At 41.0% G+C, this 14,951-nt stretch overlaps 1 protein-coding gene across 1 annotated transcript; it reads right to left on the bottom strand.

The window, feature by feature from the left end:
* Positions 1-2,384: 2,384 nt before the first annotated feature.
* On the bottom strand, positions 2,385-12,132 carry LOC122554788 (regulator of G-protein signaling 4-like). Its single transcript, XM_043700163.1, has 5 exons — positions 12,037-12,132; positions 10,968-11,075; positions 8,683-8,744; positions 4,831-4,997; positions 2,385-3,237 (listed from the first exon to the last, which is right to left on the bottom strand). The coding sequence occupies exons 1-5, from the start codon at positions 12,078-12,080 to the stop codon at positions 3,058-3,060; spliced, it is 561 nt and encodes a 186-aa protein (XP_043556098.1). The 5' UTR covers positions 12,081-12,132; the 3' UTR covers positions 2,385-3,057.
* Positions 12,133-14,951: the final 2,819 nt, after the last annotated feature.

Genomic DNA, 14,951 nt, shown 5'->3' with positions numbered 1-14,951 from the left:
GAGCCTATCCAAAATGATGGTGGCCATGTCAGCATAATTGAATAGAGTAATAAATGCACCAACCCCACCTGAGGTTATTTATGCCCTTTAATTGTTTTATAATAGGTCAACCAATTCATCAGCGTACCGTCAAGAGATTTCCTCTTTCCTTTCCTTGACAAAAGCAAAGTCATTCATGTTTGTCTGTTCTTCCTTGCTAGTTCTCTCTGTCTCTCTATCTCTTTCTGTCTTTACTGTTCGCATTCCCCTTTCTCTTGTGTTAGGGTCTTCCCATTTTCAGATGAAATCGGGAGAGTTGCCAAGAGGGAGACCTGCAGCTTTCTATGGTGAGCAAACCCCCTGGATCTATTGACAGTCAGGCTTTCGATTGAAACTGGGACTCAGTGTAGGAAGTCCTGCCATGCTGCAGGTGGCAGTCAATTGAAGCCGGCTAATCCAAAACCCGGAAGTGTCACCTCAGAGTGACCTTTGAGTGCCCGCTGCCTCAAAATTTCCAGGATGGATGATCACTGCTGGGGAAGTTAAGTGTAGCTTGTTGGGGCAGGCAGAGGGTTTCTTGGTTTGCAGCTTATTGGGAGAAGGGAGAACGGGGAAGAAAGTGAGCAAAGTCGACGTCTCATTCCTCAGTCCTGCACAAATTGCTGAATGTCAAGAGCGTCTCCCACTGCTGCAAACTCACAAGCTTCCCCATTGGTTCAATAGTCAGTTAGGATCTCTCTTTCCCAATTGGCCTGGAGCTGGAGTGATAATAGCAGTCACTAATTGGTCATTTGAAGGCCTCAACTGGCTGTGGGTGAGGAGGTTACAATGGGCCATTCCCTCCCAAACCTTACGGAGGCAGCTCAGTGCCAACCCAGCCAATTACCCTCCCCCTCTGCTGCCTTCCCCAGTGGTTTCCCAGGAACTGAAGTATTGTGTTCCATCTTTCTTCAGTCTCTCTCCTTCTCTGGCCAGTGCCTGGAGATCTGTCCTAAGGAAAGTCACCACTTTCAGGAATAAGTTTGGAGTCAAAATTCAGGTTAAACTATGACAGGCACTTGATTAGTGGGTTAAAATAATAATGATTTCGACAAGTAGGTTAATATGAAACATAATTTATTTGTGTATGTAAAATAAAAACAAATTCCCATACACCATAACTTAGGCAATAAATATATAAGAGCAACAATGACTCTTACAGCAACTCTGCATCTAAACTTAGAATTCAGATGTTGTTTAGTTCGCAAAAGTACATCACACTGCAGCCTTTCAGACTAACTCAGATATACTTGAGATTGAACAATACTGAATATAACGCATATAAAAATAATTAAACTTTCACATTAATCCTGAATACAATAAATTATTCTCAAATTCCACAATTAACTTCAGTATCGAAAGTACACTCTGGACAAATATATAGAACAAACATGACTGTTGCTTCCACAGATCAATTTCACCAGTACTGCTTTGTGTAGTAACACATTTCTGGTGAGGTGATGATTCTTACACTGTGGTATAAATATATTTTTTCTATAAATGAAATTACTTTTCAAGTAGTTTGCGTGTAAGTATAGGGTGATTTCTGGACAGGTTGTGTCATGTTGCATTTTGAAAATAATTTTATCAATGTTTCAGCTGAAAAATAATCAGCAATGTTGTGATGCTGTCATGTGTGCGTCTTTCAATATTTTAGTGATGAATATATCTGGCAATCATTTAGATGTCTGCAACTTCTTGAGAAGTTGTTGCTGAGCCTTCTAAAACTGTTGCAGTTCACTCATTGAAGACACTGTCAGAATGCAGGTAGGTCAGGAGGATCAAGAGCTTTAACCCAGGAACTATGACTGATTGTTGATATATGTCCAGTCTGGCATACTGCAAGGTGTGGAGAGGAATTTAGAGGTGATGGTGATTCCATATGCCCTCAGTCTTTCAATGTGGTATTATTTGGAATGCAACAGTGCTGTGTACTTTACTATTTAGAGTCAGAGATGTACAGCATGGAAACAGACCCTTTGGTACAACTCCATGCTGGCCAGATATCAATCTAATCTAGCCCCATTTGCCAACACTTGGTCCATATTCCTCTAAACCCTTCCTATTCACATACCCATCCAGATGCCTTTTAAAATGTTGTAATTGTACCAGTCTCCACCACTACTTCTGGCAATTCATTCCATACATGCACCATTCTCTGCATTAAAAGGTTGTCCCTTATAAACTTTTCCCTTCTCACCCAAAACCTATGCCCTCTTCAATATCGAAAAGCGTGGCATTGGAAAAGCACAGTATGTCAGGCAGCATCTGAGGAGTAGGTGAGTCGACATTTTGGGCATAAGCCATTCCTGATGAAGGGCTTATGCCCGAAATGCCAACTCCCCTGCTCCTCAGATGCTGCCTGACCTGCTGCGCTTTTTCAGTGCCACACTTCGACTCTGACACCCTATCATCTGCAGTCCTCACTTTCTCCTTTTTCTTTAATCTGTCTGACAGTGGGTGAAAAGGAATGACTCAGCTTCCTGAGCTACCACATAATCTATGACCATGCATAGAACATGAAAGAAAGCAGAATGAAGTGGGTGGGGCACCTCACTCTTGGCATTTTAACAATACAGACACACTAAACAAAATCTAACACAGGAACTGACTTGACATTAAGGTCATATAGGTCTGTTGAAGTTATTTCATTGAGAACGCAAACTTGTTTGCATACCCTAATATCAACAACAACATTGCTCTTCCTAATTAGAGAGCAGAAAATTTTGATGGACTCAGGAAAAAAAATAGCACCATGAAAGAAAAACATGACTGAAAAAACAATGAAATATTCTACTCTTGTCCTTTGCTAAAATGGCACGAAGAGATGTCTTCATTCTCCAGGATTTAAAGTGCTATGTTAGTCAAATTTAGCTGCAGTAACTCTCAACAAGAATTTGTACCTTTCTTTTAAATATGACCTAACAAAGATTTTGAAATTAAAATCACAGTCAACCACCTTGCGTTGGCAATCCTAGTAAACCGGGAGTGTGAGCGCTGTGGGTCAGATGTCAAAGGTGTCTGTGCTTGGATCTTTGGTTAACTTCTTGCTTGAGTTTGGTTCAGTAAATCCAAGTAGATCTTGGACTTGAGAAACCTGGGGTAAGAGTCCTTCTGCATCAAGGTTTGGATTTTGTTCTGTGCTTCATCAAAGCTAGAAGACGTTGGCTCAAGGATATTCTTTCTGGTCTTGTCTCTGATGTGGGACTCCAAGTTCACCTGAAAAACCAGGAGCAAAAAGGCTGTCAAAGTTATGGAACAAGTTCTACTTCTTCATTCAGAACTGAGAAGTAAAGAGGGCTACTTTCACTGACAAGGTCTGTTGCTGCAATTTATTGTCATTGCATGTTGCCACAATCAAAATAACTTCGATGGGTCATTGTCAAACAGTACAGAAAATAGGCGAGAGTGTGGCGCTGGGAAAGCACAGCAGGCCAGGCAGCATCCGAGGAGCAGAAGAATCGATGTTTCAGGCATAAAGCCTTCATCAGGAATCAACATGCTCGAAACATCGATTCTCCTGCTCCTCGGATGGTGCCTGACCTGCTGTGCCTTTCCAGCACCACACTTGACTCTGATCGCCAGCATCTGCAGTCCTCACTTTCTTCTAAGAAAATAGACAAAATGAGCTCCAAATCCTAATGACCATGGCTAGATAATCATCCTTAGATATAGCTACAGCATTATTTTAATAGTTGACTGTCAATTTCAGGGTAGACTAGGACTCTGGGTAGCACAATTCACCCTCAGTGTCACCTCCAGAACTTGAATTAGAAAGCAATCTAGACCATTGGGTAAAATTGGCATATTTTGTGAAAGTCGCAAGATCTCTCTCATTTAAGGTGGTTAGTCTTACAATACTCTGTTTGGTGCCACCTCAATTCAGTCTTTCCTTGGCATACTTGCACAACATAGTTGGCACTAAGATGGCAACTTTAGTCAGAGATGATTAGAATGTCAGGCATGAGAGATGGGAACAAATGCTGGCAATTTGGAAATTGCTTTCTTGAAGCTTAAGGCATGTTGTGGAGGCAGATTAGAAGTAGTTCCCTTTTAAATGGGTATACAGTATCCAATCAGGGAATACTTAACATTTAGACAGAGAACCATGCCATCAGGTCTCACCAAAATGTTAGATGAGAAAATGCTCTTTTTTTTACCTTGCATTAAAACATTTAAGTTTATAATCTAGGCTTACACACTAATTTTGAAGGAATGTTTTGTTGTTGAAAGTGATAACTTTGGGATGAAAAGTTAAACTGAGGCTTCCTCTTTCCAGGTGAATGTAGGCGATGTCATGGCACAATTTGATGAAGTTTGGTTTGGTGTCCTTTCTCAATCAATGTCACTAACACAAGGTGTCAGGCTATTTATCACATTTCCTGTTAGTGGGGCCTTGCTGTCCACAAATGGCTTTTGAATTTTCCCCACGTTACAACACACCCACAGTAATAATTGGTTGTGGAGCTTCCCGAGGATGTAAGTTGCTGTAAAAAGTAAGTTCTTCTTTTAATGTCCTTCTCCATATACATGGTTCTCAGCAGTATCAGAGATGAGGCAGAGAGAGAATTGAGCCTCCATCAGCAGTCTTATGATTTCTAGGAACAAGTAAATATTCAAATCAAGGGTAGATATGCAACCCCTTCAGTCAGCCCTGACATTCAATTCATTCATAACTAATATAAATCATCATCTGGAGGCACAGAACTTGAATATTGCTAAAGGAGGACACACTTTGGTCCATCTTCCTTGAGACCCTGACTCACCAACATGTCCCCATCACAAACTATTCCTCCGTGATTGCAAACTTACTTCTTTGGGAGCCTCGACTGTGATGTATTCATTGAAAATCTTCTTCGCCTTAGATGCCAGTTTTGCAGGAGATTTACACTTTCTGTATTCCTCACATGCCAGCCAGAACATGATGTTTTCCTCACTGTATTCAGACTGGAGGAATTCAGTGAATGTGACTAGGCCATCTAAGGATAAAAAGAAATAGAAAGATTTGCACTTTAGCAGAGATGAACAGACAATTTACCATCAATTAGTGGATAAATGGAAGATAGAAATTAAGTGGCAGTGTTTTTGTACAAATGCTCAATGCACTTGCATCTAATCATATACTTCTGTATTTTGACAGAAATGTTCACTCTATTTTATACTTAAGCTGAGAGGGAACTGTGATACATTGATATCATCTGCAATAGTAATTTCTACCTTCTAGTATCTGGTGAGAAAACATAATTGCCATTGCTCAATTTATACTATTGCAAAAAGTCAAAATCTAAACCAACATGTCAGCTTTGAACTTGTTTGTTCAAAATCACTTAGTGACATGCAGTTGAGAAACTGGAATGGCAGATTCTCATCGACAGTCCATTGCATATTGTTAGTTTTGTCGCCTGCCTTTGGATGGAAAGGATCACAAACCATAATTAAATTATATTTCCCATTCTTTGCACTTAAGCTATTGTTTTCCTAGCAAATATAAATGTCATTGAATTTGTCTATTCACTGCCTGCAAAACCTTGACAGTTTAAGGATACAAGAATGATTCAGAACAGAAAAGGAAAATAAGTGGTGATGTTAAATTAAAATTCAGCTCTCTTAAAAAACAAGCCTCTCAAACATGGCTTTTCATTCGTATTTTTGTTTGAGCATGTTTTGAATGGAGTGCTACAAAGTAAGAGAAATCCAATGCTTATTTGTACTCAAGTGCACAGCTCGAAATTAATGTCTCAACAAATGATGGGCTGCAAAACTAAACATGGCCTCAGATCATAGATACTGCCTGAGAAGGAATGGACAGTAAGTGACCCTCAGTGTGACTGTCTCTGAATAGATTGTTGGGAATCAAAGCAGACTGCTCAGTGACTGACTGTAACGTCCCAGGGGACCAGTTAACCAGATGTGAAGTAACATCTGCCACATGGCTCTTAACATCAGGACAGCTGACAACATAAACAAACGTCCTGCCTCTAGGCCTCCAGAGCTGACTACTAACACGTACATCAAGTCTGGAGCATGGGAAGGTCCTTCGTTGGCACAGGGCTGTGTGGGACTCCCTGGTGATTGAACTGAGGAACTTGGTCAGCCAGATTAAACATTTCATCCCATCTCTTGCAGTCTGTGAGGGAAGGGGGAAGCCTAGACATTGCTCTGCTCAAAGCGACAGCTGCAACATGCTATCAGCTGAACTAACATCACATCATGGGACAGTCCAGAAGGATGTAGCAAAAATAAAAGCAACCCAGATTTTGCCCTTTTCATTCAACCTGAGCAAAAATAATCTACAGTCTATTTATTCTTTAAAGGGGTATTGCCTTTAGGAAAAATGCTGAACAAAACTTTGCCTTCAAATAGGACATTCCTCATTGCCCAGACCAAAATACAATGTCCCTTTAAAACTCACCCTGGGACCATTGGGTAGATGCAACACGTGGGAGAAAATTTAAGCAGCACTGGAAGGCTCTAGGTTGAATCACTGTGGACTTAGTCATAGTTCGGATAAGTTAAAACACTTGGTTTCAGTGTCTCCCAGTTAGACATTAGAAGCAAGTATTACCCCAGTCGGGTGACTGCTGGCAAAATGCAGGTGTCTGGTTTCAAGCTGATGGCTAGCTTGAGGCCAAGGTGAGGGACCCTCCAGGGATAGGTCATAACCAAATATAGCCTGATAGTTGTTGGCCTGACTTCAGAGGCTGGGGAAGGTGACCTCATTGCAAAGGATCTGGAAGGATGGCTACCAGGTCAGAAAGTAGGAGCTGAACCCACTGTAACAGCTGGAGAGGGGATCTAGGGGGCAATAGTCTGCCAGCTGAGAGTGATTTGAGATGGCACGGTGGCTCCGTGATTAGCACTGCTGCCTCACAGCACCAGGGACCCAGGTTCGATTCCAGTCTTGGGCGACTGCCTGGGTGGAGTTTGCACATTCTCCCAGTGTCTGCGTGGGTTTCCTCCGGTTTCCTCCCACAGTCCAAAGATGTGCAGGTTAGGTGAATTAGCCATGGTAAATTACCCCATAGTATTAGGTGCATTAGTCAGAGGGACGGGGGTCTGGTGTGTTACTCTTCGGACGGTCGGTGAGGACGTGTTGGGCTGATGGGCCTGTTTCCACACTGTAGGTAATTCAATCTAAAAAAAGGCCTCCGCCAGAGGCAATCAGCAACCTCATTAGCGCCACCACTACCAGTGGTCATTGCTGGGACTGCATCATCCAAGCACAGGGCACCTTGCTGCTGAGGCACCTGCAAAGACTTATTGATTTCTTTGGGGAAGGCAAGCAGTTGTGTCATGGTGCACATTCGGCCTGTTAGGACCAAGATAGCCACTTGCACCAGGGGACTTTTCTGTTGGACAGGGAATTTCCGTCACGGACAACCAAACCTCTGAGACTGTGTGAGGTTGCCAGGGTTTACCTGATCTGATGGTAGTTGCCCCTGATGTGGGCAAAATGATTAGGGGCAAGAAGTGGCCTTTAACCGGGTCTGTAGGTGGCTCAATTGGCCACCACTGGCAAAATGGAATGACAGCTGGCAATTGCCTGGTATCCCTCCTGCCACCTTCCCTACCAGTGTGTCAGCCTCCCCCCTTATAGCTCATGCCTTTCCATTTTGGAAGGATGTGGAGGATCATGGTTCTTGAAGACAGGATGCTTTTAAACATGTATATTAGTAGGAGCTTTTAAACATGTATTTCCCATCAGAGTTCTTTTCTGTCTGGAATTAATTTGTTAACTTGGGGGCAAGAACCAGGGACAGATTTACTGACAGTATGAATGGGCACAGAATTTCAATGTTGAGAAACTGAATTTTTTTTTCTCAAGGCTATTTTTGGACTTGTCCTCTGTTGTGATATAAGTTGACCCCACTTATTATAAGTATGTGCTTGCAGATTAATATAGCTTCTTGTCTAAGTAAACAGAATTATACAAGGGAAATACAATTATGTACATCTGTTCACATTGTTGTGTTTTCAAATGCAAGTTGGGTTTCTAAGCAACCACTTGGATCCACATTCTACAAAATATCTCAACAGCCCTCGAGAGATCATTGATGAGGTACCCCAATAACCTCAGTGGAATACCTCAACAATCCCTCTCAAATACATCAACCGTTCCAGTGAGCTACCTCAACAATCTCAGTGGAATAAGTCAATAGCCCCAACAGGTGCCAGTGAAGTATAGCAGCAGTTAGAAGCTTCATAAAAAGAGAGAGAACAATTATATTTAAGCTCTAGCTTTGACAACCATGTGAGGAAACTGGATGACTTTTATAACTACCAATTACAAACATTTTGAATTGTTTTTAATGAAGATAACTTTTAAATTGCTGTTCTTAAAAATGGTAACTCATTTTTAATATAGGCCATTTTAGGATTTTGGATAATTACTCGTATGCAGCTTGAGAGAATAAATTATGGCTTCTAGCAAAGGTCATTGACTTTTCTAAAGCTTTCAGTATTAATATTAACCATCACAGAAGTTAATGACTGGATTAATCACAGGTTATTAAGACTTTGCTGATAATCAGAACCTAATGGCTTTCTAGCCATCTAAGTGCTTCCAGTTGCTAGGATTTGGCTTTGTTTTGAAGCTAATTCTCTAACACTGATTATTGATAACCAAATGAATCAAGCATGATTATTTTTTCAATAACTACTTACGTTTATGGGATATTAATTTCAGAAACGATTCACTCCATTCTTTGACTTCTTTATAATTGACCCTGTTCCAATAAAGAGAAAGAAAATATATCTATTAGGGGCGAAATGTTTCTTTTTTTAAAAAAATAAACAAAATCTTTTCACAGTATTGACCGTAACTATATTCAACTGGCTAGTGCTGATGAGGTGGTGGTACAAAATAAACCTGAACCCACAGTTTAAATTGTTGACTTGCCCAACATATGTCCTGGGGTTGGGGGGGTGCAAATCTCTCCTGCCATGTGTCTTCATGTGGCCTGCAGACCAGCGTTCACAATACAAGTGATAGGCCAACACATTGCTGTTCCTCAAAACATGGGCCATCTCTCTCCTATAACTGCTGTTGATGAGGACCGGGGAGTGGGTGAGAGTCGGAGGAGGAGAATGTGTGTATGTGGGCGAGGAAGGGAGTGAGAGAGTGGAGAGGGTTTTTTGTGTGAGGGAAAACGTACAGGGTATAGGGGTTTTTGGGGGAGAGTTGGTGGTGGGGAGGGGGCATACAGTGAGAGACTGTGAAAACACAGAGACTGGGAGTAAACTGTGACACATGCACACTGCTTCCCATCCTCCCCCCTTTCCACTAGTTTATCCACACGCAGTTGACTGGAAGGTCATGTAGACCCACGTTGAAAGCTAAATTTGCTTCTGTATCCCATCCTTGGTGCATACAAGTTTAGGATGAGCGAGACTGAAGATCTTACTCCAGTCCACTCCGCCTTCCTTGATGACTAGAAATGGATACAATCTTTAGCACATAGGAAATGGCAGTGACATTTTTCTTTGAGCAGATATTCTAGCAAGAACTTGTCAATTTGCAACAAAATTCAATATGCAAATCACTCTTTTAAAGGTTTGTTGAGTTAATAGCCATCAGATCCCAGTAGTTAAAAAGTTTAATGCAGAGTTAAGATTAGACCTCTATTATATTAGGGCCAGGAACTAGCTCAACACTACCATTGGGCCAGCATTGATACTCAGAACAGCAAAGAAGGAGAATAATCAACAATTGGAAGAATACTGCTCTCTCAGTAGTTACCCCCTAATCCCCTCTTTCTGTTTTGGTTGTGGAGACAGCAAGATATTTATTACCTGGCCTCAGGCAACAAATATCTGGTTAGGTGAAGTACCAATGAATGCTTATTTTCACTTTGTACCAACGTGACAGAAGATGGATAAAGTCAGAAGTCACATGACACCAGGTTAGAGTCCAACAGGTTTATTTGGAATTACAAGCTTTCAGAGAGCTGTTCCTTCATCAGGTGACCTGACTTTGTCCATCCTTGTCCAACACCAGCATCTCCACATCACGGAAGATGGTAAATAAAACACCTTTTCACTTATAGAAAGATTTGTGGTATTGGTTCAAAAATGTTAATAGACAGGTAAATGAGCAGTTAGCCAGTAAGGACAGGATCAGTAGAATATTATTTTTGGAAATAATGGTGATATTAAAGGGTTTTGATTGAGCAGCCTTGTTATAAATGAGTTAAGGTGTATTCCTCACACTTCTGTAGCAGGTCAACATAATGATTGTGCTATCACTGTGAAACACAAATCCAGTACATGTATTCTGTTTACTCAAAGCTCTCTGGTGGGTTTATTTATGACCAAATTATTGCAGATTAGACAGAGTATCTCTAGATGCATCCTTTGTCAAGGATGCTATGATGGAGAGTGACCAAAGTCTCTGGTCATGTGATAATATCCAGGTTCCTGCCTTATCTGCATGATGAGCTTTTTAAGGGGAAAGCACACTTAAAATAATAATATACCAATTAACATGTAAGAAAACATTACCTTATATGTAAGAGATGTGCTGTCATCCAGTGAACTAGGCAATTGATTTTGGAGGAGGGAGTGTAGGGGAGAGTAAAGTCAAACTCCGCTCCACCCTGTCCATTGCATTGTTTATTTGATTCTGACTTGCTAGTTTTCGGTATCGTAAGTAAAATCAATTTTACTCTTCAGGAATTTGAGAGTCATTGGTCTCCCAACTGGGGCTACAGGGTGGATTTGTGGCTATGGTTAAAAGCTGGCTAAGGGAGATCAAAAGAGATGATAAACATGAATAAGGCAGGATTGAAAAGGCTTGCTCATTTGCGAGCAGGGATTCACAACTCTAGTGTTTGAAGTAAGGAATGAAAAAAGGACAGATTAGTTTTATTTTCTTATTGCATCTGTGCATCTCATGATAAGCAACATTCAAAACTGCGTATAATCTGAGCTGGTTTCAGGGAGACAAATACCTGTGCATGGCACCTGTTTTGTCCTTCTTGATGGACGTTGAACTGTGATCACTCACTGTCTCTGTCTTTGGCAACAAGAAGCCCAGACGATGTTTCATGTCCTTTGCACTGTTCAGAATCAACATAAATGTGATTAACAAAAGGATGCCTACAAAGACTACAAACATCTTACAGTTCTGACTACAAACATTGAACTGCTACATAAATTCAATTGAGTACCTTGTGTAAGTAAATGTGATAAAATTTTCCAATGGACATACTGTATATGCTATATTTCATTGAAACAGTACTTTTAGCTACAGTGTAAGGCTCAATGTTTCCAGCTCTCAGTTTATTTTAAAGCATGTGGAGCAGCATGTTATAAAGACTTTACCTGACGCATACAGAGGCTACTGTAGGGATGACGACAATTGGGGAATAAAAGCTATTCCGGGAAAGATCACAGATTTTTTTTTTAATGGCCATATTTTGGAGCTTCTATTATTGCTAATGCCAAACCTTTATGAAACCCTAAAACTAAGTCAGTGCAGGAATAATTCTTTTTTAATTGACCATTTTCATCCATTACATTTAAGCATTCAAATAACTGGTAAGAAATTCAAGAAATTAAACAATATTGCAGTAGACAAGAATCTAATAAAAAGGTGTTCCAAAAAATAAACAACACTCTTATCTAACATTAGCAGAACTTGAAAGGATTCACAGCAATAGTAGCTGTCACATACACATTGTGATGACCAAAGCCTTTTTGATCTGCAATCCCTTCTTTTTAAAACTGATCTTTTTAAACCACACCAAAAGAAGCTGTGGGGAAGGTGCAGCTCTCGGCAGCATTCAGCTCTTTGTGTCTTTCTCATATGAATGGTAAATTGTTAATTTAAACTACCCTGCTGCAAAGTTTGCCATTTCTTTTTCTTTTAAAATCTGCCTGCCTGGTCATTTAAAGTCCATAAAAAACACACACGGCACATTCGTTCAAGCTATATTTCATGAAACAAAACATCAAGTGAACATTGCTGGAAATAGAAGCACAAAAAGAGATCTGAAAACTGCATCGTTAAAGACATACCTTCTTAGGCAAGTAGCAGGCAGTGCAGCTAGTCCTTTGCACATGTTGCTATTTTTCAGTCTTTGCTGTCTAGTGTCAGTTCTTGAGCACAGCTTCTTTTGCTTTAGGGTTCTGATGCAGCTCTCAGCAGTGACAGGGCTCTTATATGATATGTGCAATGGACTGGGGCCAAGCAGCTGGCCAATGACAGCCACTGCAGTAAAGCGGCAGTGATGACGATTAATAGCCAAAGTCAACAGTCAGAAAAGCATGATGCACTGAGCAACTGCAATTCAATTCTCTTACCATAAATTACAACCCTGAACAGTGTCCCAATACCTTTGAGAAGCAACGTGTTATCACTGGATTTTCCACAAAAGAAATGACACATTCTGAGCCTAGAAACAATAAGGAACTTTTAAAAATCCTTAATGATTTCATCTTTGGCTTGTTTGTAATACTAACTCAGTGGTGATACTAAAATCGCAATACCAAGTTATATCAGTCAATTAAATATTTCTGGGGTGATTAAATGTCCACAATGTCTTAATTTCAAAACTGATTCATCAAAACCCACCTCGGGTTTCCTTTTACAAACCCTTGCCTTCTAATAAGAGTTGATCATTCAGTCCCTTTATTTCCTAGGTGCCAGGTATTCCATTGCCAGACAAATCACTTTTAACTCTGTGATGGACAAGCTAATATTATTCTGCAGTATCCCAAGATAGAGTGATGCATCCAACTGTAACTTTTAGCATGTTAGAAATAAAATTCATGCGATGCCCATTTTATTGATTGAATTCTGTGTACTTTGAGAAGACGCATTTTACTGCGGCTCTACATAGATCAAGAAAGAAACACTTTGATGTGCATTAAAAAAAGACAATATATTCTGGTATCTCAGAATTATTATAGTGCAGAAGGAGGCCATTTGGGCCATCGTTATGCACCAGCTCTATTATCACTTAAATAAAATATTGCATTTCTATATTCTACCTAATCACTGGTACTGATTGAATTGCAAATTGGGGTTAGGTGGAGTTTAATACAGACCATCTATGACCTTAATAAATAACAGAACGAAAGGGGCTGAATTGTCTACTCCTGTTCTCAAATATTCCTAAGGTTACTTTGCATAAAATAATCCTTTTGTGTGTGCATATCCTCCATAAAGTTGAGGATACTCTGTTTTAAGCCATACATTAACCAAGACTTTGGTGATTTATTGTGGTGCATCTTATAGTTGGTGCAGCAGTCAAGCAGCATCATTCTCAAGCTTCTTGAGTGTTGTCATTCCACTATCCAGGCAAGTAGAGAGTTATCCATCATACTCCTGGTTTGTGCCTTGTAAATTATGGGAAGGCTTCAAGGGAGTTGGGAACATGCTGCAGAGAAATCTGGCATTTATAAGAGGAATGCACAAGGAAATAAATGGGTGGCACAGTGACTCAGTGGTTAGCACCACTGCCCCATAGCAGCAGGGATTTGGGTTCAATTCCAGCCTTGGGTGACTGTGGAGTTTGCACATTTTCTGGGTGCTGCGGTTACCTCCCACAGTCCAAAGGATGTAGGTGGATTGGCCGGGCTAAGTTGCTTGCAGCGTCCAGGAATGTGCAGCCTAGGTAGATTGTCCACAGTAGGTGTGGGGTTACAGGGATAGGGAAGAGGACTGGGTCTGTGTGGGATGCTGTTCGGAGGATCAGCATGGAGTTGATGGGTCAAATGACCACTTCCACACTGTGGGGATACTATGATTCCAGATGATTGGGGATGATTTCATTACTTTGCAATAATAATCAAGGGGTGTAGAAACAGATAGAGGGTGTGTTGGATGCGCAAAGAGCTAAGGAAGTGGTTGGAATATTGGGATATGGTATGAGGAGATAATTATGACTAAAAAAAGTGGGCAGTATGTGTAGTAAAAGTGATATCTAAGGGTTGGGAATGTTCATTACTTTGCAATAATAATCAAGGGATGTAGAAACAGATAGAGGGTGTGTTGGATGCGCAAAGAGCTAAGGAAGTGTTTGGAATATTGGGATATGGTATGAGGAGATAATTATGACTAAAAAAGTGGGCAGTATGTGTAGTAAAAGTGATATCTAAGGGTTGGGAATGATGTGTCAATGATGTAGAACTGCTGGAAGGTGGAAGGTTGAATATTCTGTTTTGAAGTACTGAAGGAGGGTCACTGGACTCGAAATGTTAACTCTGCTTTCTCTCCTATACATGTTGCCAGATCTGCTGAGTTTCTCCATAATTTCCAGATTTCCAGCATCTGCAATTTGTTGTTTTATGGAAAGTTGGATTTGGAAACAGAGCGCTGAGCTCCAGGAGGAGATCAGATTACCAACTCTCCAGGATTGCCGTCAAATCCCAAGGAATTAAAAGTTAACTTTGTGCCAATTTGTTCAATTCTCTTTAAACATGTTTGCTTCCAGTTATAAAAATGTTGGACATTGAAAAAAGTGCCATTTGATAATCAAGAATCATCCATTTGTGGGAAGAGATTTCTAATTGGCCAAATTGGATGCACTTGGGGACCAATGATGAAAACATAGTGGAATGGCCAATTGGGAGCAGGATGACACCTCCATGAATATGGCCAACCAGAGTTGACAATCCCTCCCCACCCCTTTCCGCCTTCCGCAAAGACCATTCCCTCCATGACTACCTGGTCAGGTCCACGCCCCCCCTACAACCCACCCTCCCATCCTGGCACTTTCCCCTGCCACCGCAGGAACTGTAAAACCTGTGCCCACACCTCCTCCCTCACCTCCATCCAAGGCCCTAAAGGAGCCTTCCACATCCATCAAAGCTTTACTTGCACATCCACTAATATCATTTATTGTATCCATTGCTCCCGATGCGGTCTCCTCTACATCAGGGAGACTGGGCGCCTCCTAGCAGAGCACTTTAGGGAACATCTCCGGGAC

This window comes from Chiloscyllium plagiosum, chromosome 11 (genome assembly GCF_004010195.1).
Source record: "Chiloscyllium plagiosum isolate BGI_BamShark_2017 chromosome 11, ASM401019v2, whole genome shotgun sequence".
Lineage (NCBI taxonomy): Eukaryota > Metazoa > Chordata > Chondrichthyes > Orectolobiformes > Hemiscylliidae > Chiloscyllium > Chiloscyllium plagiosum.
Note: the sequence above shows the minus strand (reverse complement) of the source record. Positions and strands in the feature narration are given on the sequence as shown.